The 20,786-nt window shown below is 40.3% G+C and overlaps 1 protein-coding gene across 4 annotated transcripts in view; it reads left to right on the plus strand.

The window, feature by feature from the left end:
• csnk1da (casein kinase 1, delta a) overlaps positions 1 to 20,786 on the plus strand; it is a 28,154-nt gene that overhangs the window by 3,989 nt on the left and 3,379 nt on the right. The window contains exons 2-9 of one of the 4 annotated variants that reach the window (XM_073857157.1): positions 5,091 to 5,201; positions 9,743 to 9,896; positions 10,224 to 10,447; positions 10,537 to 10,707; positions 13,139 to 13,287; positions 13,367 to 13,538; positions 14,857 to 14,972; positions 17,361 to 17,429. In XM_073857157.1, the coding sequence (XP_073713258.1) occupies positions 5,091 to 5,201; positions 9,743 to 9,896; positions 10,224 to 10,447; positions 10,537 to 10,707; positions 13,139 to 13,287; positions 13,367 to 13,538; positions 14,857 to 14,972; positions 17,361 to 17,393 (1,130 nt within the window). In that variant the 3' untranslated portion in view covers positions 17,394 to 17,429. The remainder of the gene's footprint in view (positions 1 to 5,090; positions 5,202 to 9,742; positions 9,897 to 10,223; positions 10,448 to 10,536; positions 10,708 to 13,138; positions 13,288 to 13,366; positions 13,539 to 14,856; positions 14,973 to 17,360; positions 17,430 to 20,786) is intronic. The other 3 variants (XM_073857158.1, XM_073857155.1, XM_073857156.1) reach the window with 3 other exon arrangements.

The following is a 20,786-nucleotide window of genomic DNA, read 5'->3' on the forward strand; positions in this document are numbered from 1 at the left end:
CAAACCAACAAGATTGTGGTCACGCAAAAATGAATTTGAGCATATGCACATGAATGAGATGAGTGCAACCAATTTGTTCTCCAGACAGGCTCAAGCCCTCAATCCCTATGGAGAGCCCTGGCTCTGAAGTGAAAGATGGGGGCTGAGAAACATGGCAGCTGCCTACCGTGGGGGGTTGCTGACTTTTATTGATCTGTAAGATTGCATCATGAAAGGCTCCCCATAAAATTATATTATTTTATCAAAAGCAAAAATGAACGCTGGGATTAACAGGGTAAGGTTTTGTTTATGTAAAATGCATGTCTGAGCCCAAAAGCTTTCATTTTAATGTACTCACTAGAAGCACAGCAGCTTTAGGTTATTGTGCTGTATGAATGTATTGAATGGATATGTCTGAACATGCCTGGTGTGTGGTGTCAGTATAGGGGAGGAAGAATATTCTCGCATGGTAAATGTGCCCAGGCAAATCAAATTCCACTGAAGAGATTTTGAGCTCTGCACCCTGTGACATTCACGAGAAGTTGCCGCGCAACATGTTTATGGAGGCATGAGAGATAACAATCAAGGGAGGAAATTTCAGAAGAATCCTAAAAGCATGTAAAGCATTTAGTTTGCATTGGGCCTGATTGTGGAAAACATGTTTAATAATTGTATATAGGAAATATCTGAATTGTTCAGTCTTTGTGTACATGGCCCACTGGTTGTCTGAGTTCATGTACTTTGCTTGTGGCGCGAGTCGGATGTGGTGTATGCCTTGCTTGTGATATTATGATAATACGGATGTACACTGATGTGTTGTTTGAACCTCATTCACACAGGACTTTGGTCCCAGAAAATATTTGTAAAATTGACAGTCAGGCTTCTGTGTGAACACAAACACGTCCCATTGCCGTAAGTTACACGGAAAGCGTTGTGTGAGAACAAGATGCAGAAATGAGCTAAGCCTGGGGTGTGCCATAGGGAGTGAAGCAGAGATCAGGGAGCTCGTCAATATCCGCGCTGGAGCTGAGATCATTCAGCAGCACATTGAGTTTCTGCACAAGAGCGCCCTCTGGCTTTTGGATATATTCAAATATTCGCTGAGATCATACTTGCAGCATACTACTACAGCGCGTCTCGCACTCCTTTATAATCTTATCACAGTGTTTCCCATACATTGATTTATTTGTGGTGGCCCACCACAGAATCAACACTGGCCCCCACAAATATAATTTTCATGATTCCCATTTACATTTTAATTTCACTATTTAAAACAGCTTAATTCGGCTTAAAATATAATTTGATATATAATACAGATACAGATCAAAGAGTAGAAGTGAAACATATTTCAGGTGCCAACACTAGATCAAACGCAAACACGACATGATGACGTCACATATATGCTAATTAGCGGGTGACGTCATCACCACCACAGTCTCCTCAAATTCCTGTGGGAAACACTGTATCATAAACAAAAATGCATGCACATGGTTTTTGGAGAGAGAAATAACGGATAATAAGCAAACTTCAGACGCTGCAGAGACAAAACCTACCAAGTGGAGGACTTTAAACACGTCACACATCTTTACAGGATCTTTATAGCATCTGTGTGAATACACACACAGATTCCGGAAAATCATTGGCAGTATAAATGAACCATTTACATGAAATGATGCATTTTCCGTGTATTCCGTAATTTCTGTGTGAAAAAGGCTTTATTCTCTTTTCTCGTGAAAGCACTTGTTAGTCTAAAAATGGCAGGGCAATTGGAGCCTGGAGCTTGGCCTAGCTGGTGTGTGAAGGGAAAATCTTGCCATTCCCAACATTGGACTTGGTTCACTTTAGATTGGTGGTCTAGCATGAACAGTCGTGCACACTCAACAGCAGTAAATCCAGACAGAAACCATTTAAATAATCCCAATCTCATTCCAATCTCAGGTTTGTTCAGACCTGAGATGGTAAACTTTTGAGGTCATTACATGCTGTGTTGTGTGGAAGTAAGATTTCCAAAGGTTACATTTGATGACTCTTTATATTATAACAGTATTGCACATTATTATCATCGAAATATACCAGTGCAGCAAGATAAAGTATTAAATTAAAATTTAGTAATTTAGGAAAGAAAGATTGTTTCAACAGTTACTAATGACAAACTAACGCGACATTGCCTTGCGTTTTATGCATGCAGGACATTTTCAATCTCCAATATTTAATGTACATGTTTTCAGCTTTGCTAGGTGTAAGATTCCTTGAGGCATTTCTTGACAGTAAGTGTGGCACTTATTTTGAGTTCATTTTTATTAGCAGTAGTGTTGAGCAATATTGTATTGACAGTTATTGATGTTTATACCAGCGTTTCATGCTGCAGTACCCACATGAATGCAGTTTAAGGTTTCAGGGACTGTGGGAAAACTGCTGCAGCTGTGATTGAAAGGGGTCACGGTCACCAGAGTGACATCAATGTAGGCTCATTTGAGAAATTGGCCTGTTTAGCTTGCTTGCCTTTTTTGTGAGCCATGTCAGGTGATGGCTTTATCATGAAAATTCAGGAACAGCAACGAATGAAACTTGTGCCAGTGTATTTTCAGTGCCAGAAAATACAGACTACACCACACATGTATGGAAGAGTTTCAACAGCTTGAACTAAAAGCAACTGTTCTAGAAGGTTCATAGTACAGTACAGTACATAAACCACAGTTAAAGTACCCTTTTTTAAACTTTAGTTAGTGTGTAATGTTGCTGTTAGAGCATAAATAAAATTCAATGCCAAGCAATATATTTTCTTTTACAGAATTCCCCTTTCAAAGCCTACAGCGAATGGACGGTTTGGACAGTCATCTACTTCCCGGTTTAATTACGTCAATATTGGAGTTTCTGACTAACCTGTGCCCACAGGAATACGTCAGTCGCCAGCTAAGCTCAAACGGCTCTGGCTAAGCTAAGCTGCTGTTGAATCACAACACACTAAACAAGCTACACATTCAGAACTCAGAACAAGGAAGACATCAGCCTGTTTTTAGGACAGTAAAAACAGCAGTATACAGATGTAAATGGTGTGAAAAGTACTTATTTTCAATAACAGTTCTTTGAGCAGTTTATTTCTGATTACAACTAAAGTTAAAATACCAAGTAGATTACCTTAGTTCAAATCATAGCTAACGGGCAGCAAAAACTACACTGTGCTAATGTTACTGCGTAAAATAAATGTATACAATGTTAATTACAGATCGGCTGCTAAACCTCCCTTTTTATAGTGGGGGTCCATGATCGCCATCTTTAGGAAACCAAAACATCTGATATTTTCAACAAGGTTTTTCTTCCAGGGTTCAGTTTAGCCACTAGTCATACCATTTAATAAACGGAGACCGGAAGTTCGGCTTTGTCAGCCACTGAACCGCCACAAAGTGTGTGTGTCTGATGAAACGGTCTAATAAGCAGTTATTGGTAAAGGCATTGACAAGATCTCATATGCAAAACTTTTTCACTTTTTTTGCATTTAACTTTAAGTTTAATTTTACAATCTTTCATAAATCTTTTCTTTTTTTTACACTGTATGTGCTGGCTATGTAGTACATTTCTCATTGCTGTGTTGGTTAGGCTTGCCGCGATGGTCGGTGAAACGGTGATAACCGGTGCTTCAGCCTCTCACCGGTTAGATCACTTGCCCACCGCGACACCGTCTTTCACCGTCGTTTTGATATTTTCGTGTAATTAAATCATTTAGTTTCGTTAGAGAGAGCAAACGCTTACAACTGAGTGTGTATGCTGACAGCGGAGCTGAACGCGCGTCACGTCACAGAGCAGCAGGTCTGCAAAGGACAGTGCTAAGCACATTTAGCACATGAATTGCATCCATCCAACGGCTTACTGAGACTTTATAAAATCTGATCTTTAAAATAGCCTACAGTTATTGTGTGTGCGTGCGTGACGTGTTTCATCTGTCCACTTCACCAGCGCATTGACCCAGTTGCGAGTAAGTTACAGAGTTTCCGCGAACTTAAATATCTTTAAATGTGCATTTTTTCCTTTACATGAAGCGATCGAGTGAATTAAAAAGACTTTGTTTATAGTCCTGTTAGTCCTATATCCGATCCGGCCTTTTTTGCTAAAGTAAAGTTGATTGCTACTTCCTTTTCACATGGACAAGTTATGTATCTATCTTCAAGACTATATGATTTATGTCTGATTATTATTATTGGTTATATTCTGATTCATGATTCTTGCCACCTGAAAATCACTGTGGAAAAGTATTAAACATCAGTACCATTATTTACTCTCTCCATGGCTCTATTTACAGTTTGTATTTTTAGCCACCTCATGTAAGCCAATCAAAAATATAAACATTTCAATCATCAAAGTTTTTTGTGACTGTCCGAGTTTATGACTGTCTGAATTGGTTGATCAGGCTTATTTTTTCGTCTTGCTTAAAGTTTAGCATTAGTCAATAGACTTCACCTGAGGTAGTGGGATCTCTCCTGGGGGTTCTTTTTTGTTAGGAATGTGTAAACCTGGAGCTCCAGAAGATCATTTTATTACTTTATTATTTACTTCCACCAGGCCGGAAGAGTAGGACTAGGTTCAGTTGGAACGTCAGTACCTGAACTCCTAAGAGGAAGGAGGGAAATTCATGATGATTGTTCACCAACTCATTCTTCCTGCTTTTTATGTCTCAGGCAAACCACATATGGGATTAGCCTTGTCCATAAAAATGCTTCTCTTGTGTAAGTTTCATTGAATATCGATTAAAGCAGCTAACATAAATGAATTTCAGCATCCTCTGCTCAGGTTGTTGAGTATAAGCAGATGGTGGGCCGGAAAAGAGGTGGTATAGGAACATGCGTAGATAATTGTGCCCACTCCCTTGTGCTGGAAAGCTCTGTGTGTGAGTCAACCTGAGATAGGGGAAATGAAAGACCTGAGATAACCTGATATAAGCAGAAATATGTAATCTACCCTTGTTGGCCTTAAATATAGTTTTTTTTTGTATTTAAATATTTATTAATTGTATCGCAGTAAGTCATAATGCACTGGGAGCTCAAGCTTGTTTGATATCTATTTGTAACTGACCTTCATCTCTCTCTTTGTCTCTCCATCACTTTTCTGATCTCTAGGCACAGACATCTCTGTGGGGGAAGAAGTAGCCATCAAGCTAGAATGTGTGAAAACGAAGCACCCACAGCTGCACATCGAGAGCAAGATTTACAAGATGATGCAAGGAGGCGGTATGTGTTTCTACACTCTGTCTAATTCTCCTCGTGGTCTCCATCCGGCTTTTTTGTTAAAACTGAGTCATACATACACACTGCTGTCCAATAGACAGGGAACCTCCTTACTCGTTTATTTATAACACTGTAACAAAGTGTACACCTTGTTCTGTTTAAGCCAGATTGGCGTAGTTTTTGGGATCCTATTTTCCTAGAAAGCGTGTGGCAAAGCTTATTTGAGCATGGGATGTTACAGAATAATGAGTGAACAGTGGGTGGCAAACCAATCGTGACTCGCATCATCAGTCAGTGAGTCAACACATCCTTCATTTTTACGAGTGGCAGCATCAGATCTCTGATATCTCACATCATTCTGTCAGCTATTTTCCCATTGGCTGAATATTTTGCATTGTGTGGATAAAGAGGAAGGAAGCGTGTGTGGGCCGCAACACATGCATCATGAGTAGTTCTTGTAATTTTTACATCATAAGAACAATTAACAGGAACAAAGCAAAGATCGTTTTGACAGACTTAGTGAGTTTTTAGTTATGAAATAATTCGTCAATGAAGACATCAAATGTTTGTTGTACTATCAGTGCTTCCATAGTTTCTCCACAAAAATGCCATATGAATATACATGAGATGCCTGAAGGGTGTTTTCTCCCCCACCCACTGCCCCAGCTGGGTTTTGCCCCAAATGGTTCTATTGTAGATGGATGTATGGCAGTCTTGTCCGGGTACATCTTGTCTACAAACATGCTGACGTCTGTCCGCTCACACCCAGCATGACTAAACACGCGTGCCTTTTGCACAGCAGCGGCCAAACTATGGCATCCAAGATCAAAAATTTGGTCGTAGTGCTCCCAGTGCTTGTGTTCGCTGTGATCACATGGATCCGGGGCCAGATGGTGTGTGCACAGGGGAGCGGGTTTTGGGGGGAGGGGCGGACCCTCTGCATTCCATTTCCTAACTGGGTCTCTTCCACCACCCCAGCCTTATTTAGCACAACATGAACAAGCATGACAGGCCAGTAAATTTACATAAAGGGAGTGTGCGCATGCATACACATACATGAGCGTGTAGATGCGTGCATCAAGAAAGGAAAGACAGTATGTTTTGAATCATTTTTATTTGTAGATGTTTTATCGACAGAATTGCATACTTGTGTTTCTCCATCTATGGACTTGAACAAGGCTAGACATTTTGCTATTTTGATTGCTTTTAATATAGCCGTACTGGAGATCAGAAATGCACGCCGGACGGCTCAGAGATGTAGATATATTTAACCTTCGGAGTTTGCGCAGGAATAGCTGACCTGGAAGACGTTTTGAGCAAAGTGCTGAATAGCAAAGCAGTGCTGTTGAAGGCAGTAGCCAGGCTCAGGGTTACATGTTACGGTAGAAATGACAGCAGCTGCCAAGAGAACTCTGACCCTCCAGAGAATTGATGAACCCTCTTCCTCTCCCCAAATAACCCTGTTACACAAGTTTGTGTGTGTATGTAAGAGTCTAAAGACTACACAAAATCGTATCAGTACAAACTGATTATATAAAAAGACACACATTATGCCCATTTTTACAAGATGTAATAATCAAATAACATTGGAGGCACACCTGAGACTTATGAGTTTAAGCTCAAAATACCTCATACCGTAAAACTTCAAATAATAGCCGAGTCCCAAATAGACGCCTGTCTCTTTTAGACGCCTGGTGTGACGACAGGTTTGGGTAAATAAACGCCTGTCTCAAATAAAGGCCTGGTCTGTTTTTTTAGTTTCGGGTTGTATTTAATCTTCTAAAACCCGTCAGATAGTCTGTTTAGTTCTATGGTGCAGATTGAACACGCTAAAGTTTTTTTTGCTTACCGGTAGATGTCACGTGACAGACGCAGTCGTTCCTTTACTCATCACTATGACAACACAACAAGCTTCGTCGCCAGGATTGAGGTGATGATGACAGTAGCGAAGTGGCAATCGGAGAGTCAGGACTTTTCCCAGTGGGCCGGTAGTGTTTTGGGGCCGCTGATAATAGCCGGGCTTTCAGTCTTTTGTCATGCATGCACTCCCTCCACACATTGTATTTCTCACGCGGAAACACTATTTATCATATTTAATATGCTGCAGCGCCTAAAATGTATCTGGCCGCACTGCTCTCTCTCTCTATCAAGCCCGTCTTCCCTAGAGTTCTAGTCGAGCGAGCCAATACAAAAAAAAGAAAGAGGCTACACAATAGCCAATCAGAAAATAGCACTGTTGTATCTGGGTAAGATTTCACGCAACAACCAATAAAGAAACATGTCATTGGTTACTTTATTTATACTGCCAATAATTTAAGACTGTTGTTATTACACGAACTAATTTGTTAAACACATTCAAATTAAAAATAAAACGTAATATGTGGTAACCTCCTGCTGTCATGCTGGAACAATTAAATTAAAAGCCTGTCTCTTATAGACGCCTGTCTCTTTTAAAAGCCTGGTGTGATGATAGGTTTGGGAAAATAAAAGCCCGGGCTATTATTTGAAGTTTTACGGTAGATCATTTATTATAGTACATCAAAAATGCCTCTCTTTGGGTGGGAGCAAAAAAGCAAATGCTTTTCAGGCATGTACCTTTAAATGCAAATGAGCTACAGCTCATCACTCCCTTACCGACAGTCAGTGAGCACTTTTGGTTAAAAATAGATCTGATTTCTGTGAATTCAGTCTGGGACTACAGTATATTTAGCCGCATTAGCGCTACAATGTGCTAACAAACACATATAGAAAAGCTTTTGGGTAAAATGAACCAGTCCGTCAGTGGCCGTGGACGGTGCTTTATCAGTGTGACATCACATTAACAAAATAATCAAAACCGCATGTCTAATGAGACTGCTTTGGTTTAATAGAGACAGAGTGCAGTTATGCTAATTTGAAAATCACGCCCACCAGCCCATTGACTTTGTATTGCGAGAGGCTGCCTCCTTGTAATTTCTGTCTTATAACAAAAACAGAATAATGCCTAAAAGCTGTTGTGTGACAAGGTGTACAGACAACAAGCTTTATAAACTTTATTTAAGCAGTCGACTCAAAAACGAGTGTTTAAAGACACAAAAGTGGATCTCCGACTACACTTCCCTCCAGTGGGCTTAGTTCTAATAATAGTACCATATTTTTCGGACTATAAGCCGTGTTTTTTCAAAACTTGGCGCACCTGACTATAAGAAGCAGCACCAGCCTTGTAAGTCAGTATGAATTCATTTTAACATTGGTGAGGCAAGAGACAAAATTACCGTCTACAGCCGCAAGAGCTGTAAGAGCTATATGCTGCTCCTGTATTTATGTAATTCAATGGATTCAGTGATGTGGAATGACGAGTCTGCGAACTTCACGCTAGTTGGCTTGTTCGGTTAATTTAGACTATTCAACCTTCCAGGTAAGTTCTGTATTCTATGGTTTATCGTTTAAATAACTGTTAATATTACTTTAACGTACAGACAACTTATTCAGCCTGCTGTTCTGTCTGCTATTGTTTAATTGAATAACTTGCCTTTCCAGATTAAATGTCTGTTCTTCAGATTGGATTTTGGGAAATAATTTTCTAAATAAACGCAACGTTTAGTCCACTGCGACTTATATATGTTATTTCGTCTTAATGACGCATTTTTTAACAATGCGGCTTATACTCCGGTGCGTAGTTCAGAAAATACGGTAGTGCTATGAAAAGTTTCCTGTTTTTTGGGGCCCACAGCTTATAAAAACTTATGTCTGGGACTTTTTGGCTTGTTAGCTTTACATCCTGTCACACAGCACCTTTTGGGCATTATTCTGTTTTTTGTTACTAGCCTGAAATGACAAGGAGGAAGCCTCTCGCAATACAAAGTCAAGGGAGATGGAAAGATTGTTCTCCCCCCGGTGGCCGTGGTTTTCAGGTTTTGACGCGTCGCACCCTGTCTCTATTGGGATTAAAAAGGGGAGAGTGTTTTTTTTATTGTAGGGTTGAATTCACACATCACATATGTCCAAACATATTTGGCATAACATGTGCCCTTTAAAATGTTATGACAGCTGGCTTTTCTGGTCAGCATGTGGCTGAACGATGAAGCGGTCAATCATGGTCTACAGGTTGGGTATCTAATTGGGTATCAGCTGTCCTTCAAGTACAGTCTGTATCTTCCCCTGCATCAACTTCAAGGTCGTCCTTGTGACATGCTTTATGGTTAATACATTAAAGTCCACACTAAATGCAACCAACCAGAGCTGCAGGTTTATACAAGCTGAACCTTTGCCTTGGTTTTTATCACATCACTGTCCTAACTGAAACAAATGGGCTCCCAACCCCCTTCCAATCTAGCCAACGGAGGAAACAAATTTATGCTGTAGGTCACCTTCAATCTCTGTCTGTCAGATTATTTAAAGATACAAACGTGTATGACGGTCAAGCTTTCCATTCTTTTCAGTAAGCAAACTTACAAACCAGTGTGTGTCCTTTTAGTAAGCAAGCATTTTAAACTTCAGAGACTTACTCATAGATCTCCAATATAAAAGTTCTTGAATAATGTTGTTTTTATTTTTTTCTACAGTTGGAATTCCTACAATAAAGTGGTGTGGAGCAGAGGGAGATTATAATGTAATGGTCATGGAGTTGCTGGGACCCAGTTTGGAGGATCTCTTCAACTTTTGCTCTCGCAAATTCAGCTTAAAGACTGTTCTTCTGCTGGCTGACCAAATGATAAGGCTGTAGACTTGGTCATCCGTAACCTTCGTGCTCTCCACCCTACCTATCTCTTGTTATAGGAGACTGGATAATGACTCCAGGAAGTGGTGTTCATATGACATGACAAGCTTTACTGTGTTCCCTTCAGCTGTTTTACGTAGACAACTAATATCCTCTTTCATTTTGTGTTTGACTAAGTATTAAATGCCATGGTGCATTGTGAAATGAGGTCTTCTTGTTCAGTGGCTGTCATGCATTCATTGCTTAACTTGAATTGGAGTCTCATTTGTTTTTCTCAGTCATTTGTCATTGTTGCTTAATCCCTTCTCTGTTCATCCTCAGATAAGCCGTATCGAATACATCCACTCCAAGAACTTTATCCACAGAGACGTCAAGCCTGATAACTTCCTTATGGGCCTGGGGAAGAAGGGCAACCTTGTTTACATCATTGACTTTGGTCTGGCCAAGAAGTACAGAGATGCTCGCACACACCAGCACATCCCTTACCGCGAGAACAAAAACCTGACCGGCACTGCTCGCTACGCTTCCATCAACACTCATTTGGGAATAGGTAACCAGCTTTTAAAAACCTTATTTTATGATACAAGCCCATTTTAGCTTCCTCTGTGACATGTTTATCTTTGATATTTAATTTCACAGAGCAGTCCAGACGAGATGACTTGGAGTCTCTTGGCTATGTGCTGATGTATTTCAACCTGGGCTCTCTGCCATGGCAAGGTCTAAAGGCTGCCACAAAGAGACAGAAATATGAGCGAATCAGTGAAAAGAAAATGTCAACTCCTATTGAAGTCCTGTGCAAAGGATACCCCTGTAAGCTACTGCCTCTTTTTTCATTGCTTTTTCTGTGATAATGTAGTGATTTGGTGTTAAACTGCTTTAAAAGACTGTTGACACATTTACAATTGAAACAAGAATGCTGGGACATATAAAATGACTTTGCTTTTTGTATTGTTGGAGGAATGTAAGGCATTATATTCTGTAGACCAGGGGTACCATGTTTTTGGCATTTGGCAAGCAGGGTGTTGGTATTACTGGGGGTAAGGGTGGGCGATAAACCGGTAGACATAATTAACCGGTAGAAATTTGTCAACCGGTAGAGATTTTGGACTATCGTTTCTATCGAAGTTACGTGCCCACGTCACGCTCCTGTGCGTGTGGTCGCGAAAACGTAACGTTTGTACACGTATTTAAGCACTGCAGTTTTAAAACAAGTTATTTTAACCCATTGAAACACAGACAACAGATCTGTATGCGTGCGTTCTTTCTGTGTGTCAGGAGCAGACAAGTCGCGCATCCGCTGCTCATTAAGCTCGTGAGCATTTTTCCCGCTTTATTGGCCTTAAATACACACATGCGTCAAAATTCCTAATAAACACGACCAGTTAGGTCTTAAGAGAAAGTAAACGGCTAAAAGAGAAAGCGCATGTGTAACAGTTTATTGGATCCGGACTTTGGTCTTAAAGGGGAAGTTACCTAATTTTGCTCCTGTCTGTCACTCGTGTTAATCAAACAGCATTGAGAGAAAATCTCTCACTGCTCCTGATTAAATCACTTTTCTACCTTAAATAAAAAAAATATATATAGGCCTATACATACATGCATAATTATTTATTATCATTCTTATATCATTGACTGTTTATCTTCAGAGAGCTTGAGTTTTGTTTTATCTTCTTTGTAAAAAACTCTACCGTGATACATATCGTTATCATGATAGGATTAATTTTATATCGTGATAGAAGGTTTTGGTCATATCGCCCACCCCTAACTGGTGGTTCTCCAAATATTGTTTAAATGCTAAATAAAGTTTTGTTTGAACAATAAAATTAGGCATCGAACAAAATAATAGTCCAATAATTAAAAAATTGTATCATTAATAATGATTAAAATAAAGAACATTCCCACAGTAAAATCTATTCAGTTAAATTAAAGAGTTATGTATTTGTATATGTATTCCATCAATTATTATTGTAATATCTTTGTAACGTAACCATCATAAAATAAATCCAGTCTTAATGTGTTACATGTACTGGGGGTTCCTAGCCTGGCTAACACCTGACCAGTCTCATAGAGAATGAGACGTGGTCTGGAAACCATATGTTAATTTTCTCGTATTTGAGGCGTGGTTTACGAATGCCCAGAGCCGTATATTTGGCGCTACGAATGTCTATCAAATGCGTCTGTACGTAGTGCATAGCCAATCGTTTCAATTATACCAGATGACGTATGTACAGCGACATCAATTCAACCTTTAACAACTTTTATCGGGTACGTGTGCACACAACTGAAACAACCACAGTAGGTAGGCTACAGGCATAATGACAAAATGATATTAATAAATACCACTTACCATTAACAAGTTAATTGTACTTTTTCTACGACGATGCCTAGCAGGTTGGTCCTATTAAACTCCCTGGCTATCATGTCTTGCCATATCCAAACATCCCTCTTGAATACGAAATTGTTTAATGCCAAAAGTTGCTCTTTCTAAGGCTGCATTGAAAAGTAACTGCGTCCGCTCCCGCGTTGGATAAACAAAACTGCTTCGGTCTGTTGCATAGACGTCGTCGTCGTCCTGCTGCCCCTCCCCGTTCTGTGATTGTTTCCCTCTATTTCAGGGGCAAAAAAGGGTCATAGTTTCCATGCTAGACTTGCAGCGTGAATAAATTTGTGTGCAAGGCAGCATGGGGAAACCCAGGCTAGGGGGTCCACTCCTCCTCTTTCCATTTAAAGGGGATCGCACACCGGCCGCGCCACGTCTAGGACAACTCAGAGGTATTGTAAACCGGAAGTGCACATTAAATAGCAGGAGCTTCGTCATATAGCATCATCTTCAAAATGCAAAATATACGTTAGCAGCCAATGTTAATCGTTAATGATTTGGGCCAAATATGGTGTTATTTAATGTTAAACTATGTAAGTGGCGCTGTGTGGCGCGACAGGGATTTGAGCAACTTTCTCAGCTGGGCGGCGCGGACAGGCGCCACTTGGCGGCGCCGGTGTGCATATACACATAGAAAACAATGTGTTCGATTTTTTTTTTAGAACGCCGCTGCGCTGAGCTGCGCGGCTGATGTGCGATCCCCTTAAGGGTTCCTTGACCTGAAAAGGTTAAAGGTCTGGTATAGACCATTAAATTAGGAACAAAGTTTGTTGTGGAGAAGACATTAATAAGTTTACATTTTCTTTGGGGAATGAGGCTATTAATTTGTATCTTTACATTTGTTTACACTCTGCATTTCAGCTGAGTTTGCCACATACCTCAACTTTTGCCGCTCCCTGCGCTTTGACGACAAGCCCGACTACTCTTACTTGAGACAGCTCTTCAGGAACCTTTTCCACCGACAAGGCTTTTCATACGACTACGTCTTCGACTGGAATATGCTCAAATTCGTGAGTATTGATACTTATTCTCAACATAAAATTGTTGCTTTTTGTGTGAAGACTCACTGCTCTATTGATTGTGCATCAGGGTGCAAACAGAGCAGCAGAAGATCCAGAGAGGGAACGGAGGGATCGAGAGGAACGATTGCGGCATGTGCGAAATCCTGCTGCCCGTGGCATGATGCCTTCCAGCTCAGGTAGACCTAGAGGAACACAAGAAGTAGCACCTCCCACGCCCCTCACGCCAGCCTCACACACAGGTAAATACTTCACTGCTTCAGTGGAAATCTGTTGCTTGTTGCTTCTTGTTTGTTTTTTTAACTTGAGTAAAATCTGTAGCTCAAGCATCTGATGGATCAAGGACATTGTTTTGATTTAGAAAGCACACAAGGTTTTTTGTCTCCTTCAGCATTTCAGATTAAGACAGATGTTCATTTACCAGCTTCTCTTTTTTTTCTCTTGCCATATGTTGTTGTATTGCTTGAGAGGAAGTGGTTAAGAGGTTGTAAGTGTCTTCACTTGGCAGGATGCTGGTGAGACATCACTGACATTTGTTTTATCGAAGGGTGGAGGTTCACACACAATGCATTTCATCTCTCTACCAGTAATTCTAATTTGGTCTCGTTAAAATTAAGCTAGCGGGTATGAACCGTATGGTCTCAGTTAGCAGTGTCTTTTAACAGGGTTCCCACGGGTCCTTGAAATCCTTGAAAGTTTGTGAATCTGGGGGGGGGAAATTCAAGGCTCTGGGAAGTTTTCTGAAAAAAATCTATATTATTCCCTGTGTAGTGTAGGATGATAATATAAAAAATTTTGACTTTTTAAGCACACGCGCTAAACTGTTTGCTTAAAATGCTTATATTTTCTGTATGCGAATGTTGATTCATACCAAAATGCTTTTTTGTATAGTTGACACATGAAAACGTCTCTGGTTACGTATGTAACTTTTGTTCCCTGAGAAGGCAACGAGATGCTGCGTCTCCCTTGCCATACTTCCTGCATCCCTGTAACGCCGTCTTTGGCAATATTTGAGATAACAATATATACTTCCTGGCTCACGCGTCACCCTGTCTTTGTCGTTAAGACTCACCATTGGTTGAATTTGATATACACATTCAGACACACTTAGCCCTGGAGGCGTCACCACAGTGATGCAGCACGAGTTCCCTCGAAAGGGAACTGTAACAATGTATCTTAAAAGGTAACATGATGTAACCTTGCTTTCACTTGAAATGTGTCCCAACATTTAGTCCTTGAATTTGAGGGTATTGGACCTGGAAAGTCCTTGAAAGGTCCTTGATTTTGAAGTTAATTAAGGTTTGGGAACCCTGTTTTAAGAAGCTAGGGACTCGTGTCACTTCTACCATGAGCCCAGTAAACTTAAGTTAGGTTCACTTTGTCTTCACGAAACATTTATTTTTCCTGCAAAGGCTTAGATAAATAAAGTTTTTCCAGTGATTGTGTAGTTACTTTGTGGTGCAGACGTTGGAAAGCAGAAGCATGATTTGGTTTAAGTGGACACAACCCAGTGTGTGGTGTCAGTGTCTAAAATCTTTCCATTTTCCAATCTTTTTCCAGCAGGAATGGAGCGAGAGCGGAAGGTTAGTATGAGGTTGCACCGCGGAGCCCCTGTTAACATTTCCTCCTCTGATCTAACTGGCCGACAGGACACTTCACGCATGTCGACGTCACAGGTACCAGTTACAAGCATTTTTCCTCATGTATTGCCTGCGTGTTTGCTGCCAGTGTCAGTTTTATGTTCTCAGCACTGCCGCTTAAATGGCCCTTGTTTGTTTATACCAATGAAACTCACTTTGGGAAAAGTTATAAACTGATACCCAAGCTACTTAATATCTGGCAGACAGACAGAGGAAAAGATGGCAGGATCTGATGGCCATGTAAGACTGCTCAATTGGAGCTTTTATCTGCTGTGGTATGGCCTGGTATGGAGCCTGTATTTTGGCTTTAAAGGCTGTTAGCATGCTATTATGAAAGCACTTTGCATTGAGGAGTTGTTTTTTTGTTCAGCATTGCTTTTTAACAGTATGTGGAAAAGTATACGGAAAGATGTCGAAGACATGAGTGTAATATTTATTACCATCAATACCATGTATGCAATAATTGAGATGTATGTGTTCTAAAAATGTTTGTAATATATACAATGTATATATTAGAAGTATGTTAAATGAAGGTGAATTTTGCAAGGAGGAATAACCACCTTCACATTTAGGATCTTAGTTCATCATGTTCCAGGGTTGCCAGGTTTTCACAGCAAAACCGGCCAATTGCTACTTAGCTTCCTGTTTTTTAGCCACATTCCCGTGGCTAAATACAGGGTTCCCACCGGTCCTTGAAATCCTGTGAATCTGGGGGAAATAATTCAAGGTCCTTGGAAGTTTTTTGAAAATATACATGCATAGATACAAATCATTGAAAATGCTTGAATCTATTTTATGCAAGAAGTTTTCTGGAAAAAAAAATCCACATTCCCTGTGTAGTGTAGATGATATCATAAAATTCTAGACTTTTTAACCGTACATGCTGAACTGTTCGCTTTAAATGCTTATATCTTCTGTATGCCTATGTTGATTTGTACCAAAATGCTTTTTTGCATAGCTGTGTTTGACACATGAAAACGTCTCGGGTTACATATGTAACTGTTGTTCCCTGAGAAGGGAATAAGACGTTGCGTCTCTCTTTTGCCATACTTCCTGAGTCCCTGTAACGCCGTCTTTGACAATATTTCAGATAGCTATATACTTCCTGGCCCCCGCGTCACCCTGTCTTTGTCGTTAAGTCTCACCATTGGTTGAATTTGATATACACATTCAGACGCACTTACCACTGGAGGTGTCCCCAAATTGTCACAGCAGTGACGCAGCGCAAGTTCCCTCAAAAGGGAACTGTAGCAATGTATCTTAAAAGGTAACACGATGTAACCTTGCTCTCACTTGAAATGTGTCCCCACATTTAGTCCTTGAATTTAAAGGTGTTGGACCTGGAAAGTCCTTGAAAGGTCCTTGAATTTGAAGTTAAAGGAATAGTCTACTCATTTTTAATATTAAAATATGTTATTACCTTAACTAAGAATTGTTGATACATCCCTCTATCATCTGTGTGCGTGCACGTAAGCGCTGGAGCACGCTGCGACGCTTCGATAGCATTTAGCTTAGCCCCATTCATTCAGTGGTACCATTTAGAGATAAAGTTAGAAGTGACCAAACACATCAACGTTTTTCCTATTTAAGACGAGTAGTTATACGAGCAAGTTTGGTGGTACAAAATAAAACGTAGCACTTTTCTAAGCGGATTTAAAAGAGGAACTATATTTTATGGCGTAATAGCACTTTTGGGAGTACTTTGACTCAGCGCAGTAACACCCTCCCTCTCCCATTATGAGAGTGAGAAGGGGAGCGGACTTTTCAGGCGAGTCGAAGTACTCCCAAAAGTGCTATTACGCCATACAATATAGTTCCTCTTTTAAATCCGCTTAGAAAAGCGCTACGTTTTATTTTGTACCACCAAACTTGCTCGTATAACTACTCGTCTTAAATAGGAAAAACGTTGATGTGTTTGGTCACTTCTAACTTTATCTCTAAATGGTAGCATTGAATGAATGGGGCTAAGCTAAATGCTATCGAAGCGTCGCAGCACGCTCCAGCGCTTACGTCCACGCACACAGATGATAGAGGGATGTATCAACAGTTCTTAGTTAAGGTAATAACATATTTTAATATTGAAAATGAGTAGACTATTCCTTTAACTAAGGTGTGGGAACCCTGTAAATATCACATTATTGGGGTCGTTTCAATGAAAAACATCCTGCGGCAATAGTATTAAAGTAGCCCAATTCCGCTTGATACCGCGGACTTGGCAACCCTGTCACTTCACAAAACGTGAGACGAAACCTGTTATGCATTCTTGAAATTCTGCCCAGAAAGTCTATTCTGTCAACAGATCTCTGATTTGAATATAATCTTTCAAGTAGGAATAACACTTCTGTTCAGGTTCTTGCGACAATGTTGTTGATTTCTTCATGAATCAATGTTTCCCCCTCCACTTTACCCACCCTCCCGCCTCAGAATAGCATTCCCTTTGATCACCACGGCAAGTAGATGCTGGCCATGCTCTGGTGTAAGAGACGCCATTGGGTGAGTGACAGTTGGGTACAAATTTTTTCTGGACCTCCTCCACTTCCCTGCACTGAGTGGTAGGCTCCCTGTCCCACATCACTGCTGTATGGCTGTTACGCAGCACATTTCTCTTGCCAGGCTTAACCACCAACACTTCACTCTCGCTTATGATTCAGATCAAATAGTGAGATGCCTAGCAAATGCTGGTAGTGTTTAATTAAAAAGTTATTATGAAAATTTCCATATAGTTGCTCTCAAATCTGGCTTCAACTTGGTTGTCACCTCACGATCTTTAATGACTCAGATGGCATTTTAATTTCTGTAAAGAAAATTATTCATAACACCAAATGACGTGATTCGATTCTCACAGATGGACAATACTGTTATGTTACATGTCTTTACTTGACTGCATTGAAGTGTTGGTCTTTATTATTTCAGATGGTCCAGAAATATTTCTCTGCTTGGCATAATTTCAAATCCTGAGGGTACATTTGTGCTAATATCGTTTTTATCAAATGTATAAATGTCACCATGTGACCTACAGCTCATGTAAACTAAACGCAACACATTGGCTTATACCCACTTCATGTGTTCTAGTTCCCAAAAAATCACAGCGATCCACTGAAAAATCAAGAAGCAAAGGAAGTTGTAAATGCAATGAAAATTTTAGTGCATTACTATTTAAAATACAAAAATTAGGGGAAACAGACAGAAACTAAACATACAGTAGTGGTGCAGCCTTACAGCAGAGCGCTGTTCATTGTGTGCTGTGCAGCGCCCTCTGTCTGTGAGTCTGTGCCTCCTACACTTATGTGATGTGTCGGTAACCCCTTAACTGCCTGGATGTGATGTGAATGCATACTTCTGCCTCACTTTTTAACCACCAGCGCTTGATTTTGGCCTGCTGGTTCTCTGGCATGCAGTGTGATGCTCCTGCACCCACTTATCAATGCAGCTTTACACTTACCAAGCTTTTTGCTTTTATGATGGAAGCGTAAAACTGCTGCTTAGGGATGTCCCGATCCGATATGCTGGATCGGTATCGGGTCCGATCCGGGGTTCTTGGCTGGATCGGACATCGGATCGAGGACCGACAACATGAACGATCCAATTCCGATATGTGCGTTAGCCGTGGTTGTTACTGACAAGCTATTAAAAGGACAACGTATTATAAAAGCACCATAAACGTTTATGCACTATATTCAAAGTCTTTTAATACACTCAATAGCTTCTTGTGAAGGAACAAACGTGCATTTAAAGATATTTAAGGTCACAGAAACACTGTAACTTACTCGCAAACTGAGTTAATAATGCACTGGTGAAGCGGACGGATGAAAGGCTTCATTTACACACGCAAACACAAGATAACTTTAGGCTATTTTATAGATCTGATTTTATAAAGTCTCAGTAAGCCGTTGAATGGATGCAATGCACTTTGTGCTGAGCACACGATGCATCTATTCTCTTTGTGTTTTAACAGTTATAAACTTTCTATTGCGGTGTGAGGATTCCCATGAGATGATGATTCAAGGGCATCAATTCTGCACCCAGAAAGCCCATAAACGACCAGAAAGCCCAATATATGACTTAGGCGGATCAATTCTGCACCCGGACTGTGTATAAAAAGTCCGGTCAAATGCATAATTCCAAAATAACCATCCGCACACTAAAGTTTTTTTACTATTACAGTTTTACGCAATTAAGAAAAAAATATTTAGCATACTTCATTGATCAAACGTACCTATTATATGTTCTCTTAAACACTGTCATGATTAATATTTACTAATGTTTCCTGTAACTTGTAAATCATTTTAAATTATTGATTTTAACATTTAAAATGATACTAGATGTAGCAGAAAGCACTATACACATTTAATTACAAAAGTATCGGGCAGATATCGGTATCGGCTGATATACGGAATTCTGGTATCGGAATCGGATCGGAAATGAAAAAGTGGGATCGGGACATCCCTACTGCTGCTTATTAAATCTGTTTAACAAAAACAGCTTCCTCTTTCCATGTTTTCATTTGTGACCTGACTGAAATTAAATGTTTTTTGACCCGTAGTAGAGGTATTCTGCAGCCCTGAGCTGTCTCAGATTTCCTGAATGGCTCACCTCTGCAACTCTTTTGTTCTCCCTGTAACGTCAGCAATGGATTCGCCTTGCACACACACACCCCCCGTGCTCTTTAAAAGGGCAGTCACGTGATTGGCTCGATTCAGTGCCCCTCAGTCCTCATGAGCCCCTGCACTGTCATGCCCTGAAGAAGGATCAGGTTTAATTGTGCATTGGAGGGTACAAGATGCAATTGAGTGTCGGCCCTCCCCCACTTCTGAAAAAATAGATCACAAATGAATGCTTCTAAACATTTTGCCCCCTTCATGTTCCTTTCACTCCGGACATAAGCTTTCTATTGTGGCAGGCTATGAGGGAGCTCATAGGACAGCCACATGACCTTATTTAATAAATATTTAAGGTTCAGAGCATGCATGCACAAGCAAACTTCAAAGGAAACCAACCATGTATTTTTAGAAAGGTTAAATTGGCAGGCTTAGTTAAATCTCACATGAAATTCATGATGATGAAACTCAACCGATGTTACAACATCATGAATCTGAGAATGGTGGCTCTGATTTGGGGCACTGAATAAATTGGAGGCGCTCAAAGACATGTCAGTGTTGTTTGTATATATTCCCATGACGCATCACACAGTAGTGCTGTGACGGATCGCAGTTGATCCGTGATCTGTACGGATCACAACCCACGGTTCGGCTCGCATGCGATTCACGGATTAATACACAAATTTAAATAGGGGAAGTTTATCATTTGCATGTGTTTCAAAGGCTTGCAAATGTTAACATTCAAGTGATTTTAAACAATTTAACTGCAAAAAGGTGCTAAAGTGAGCAGCTTTCTGTACGCACAGACACACGTGCGGTTGAATGTGTCCAGTCCAGCTCCAGTCAGATGTGATCATCCTTCAAAGATCAGCAGATTCAGAACTCTGTGTAAACTTTACAGTATGAGACACAGTAGCACAACTCTCTAGTGTATTAAAATACATTTGCCGAATAGAGCAATGAAAAACAATGTAACGTTTTTATGTGGAGCGACTGTTTATGCTTATACTGTTTATACTCAAAAGTGCACACACGGAGAGACGCGTTTCAAAAAGCAAGGGAAAATAAAATCTTTCTGTTTTTGACAGGGCACATACAAACAAAATGATCTCCACAGTATTCTTTTTCTAATAAAAACATTTGTTTATGTCTTAAGTGTATGTATAGATTACAGTCAGAAACCAGTCTGTGCTGTCTTAAAGAGACAGTAACCTCAATTAAACTACTTAAGTCTGTGTCATTAATGTTAATC

The sequence above is a fragment of the Misgurnus anguillicaudatus genome, chromosome 19, assembly GCF_027580225.2.
Source record: "Misgurnus anguillicaudatus chromosome 19, ASM2758022v2, whole genome shotgun sequence".
NCBI lineage: Eukaryota > Metazoa > Chordata > Actinopteri > Cypriniformes > Cobitidae > Misgurnus > Misgurnus anguillicaudatus.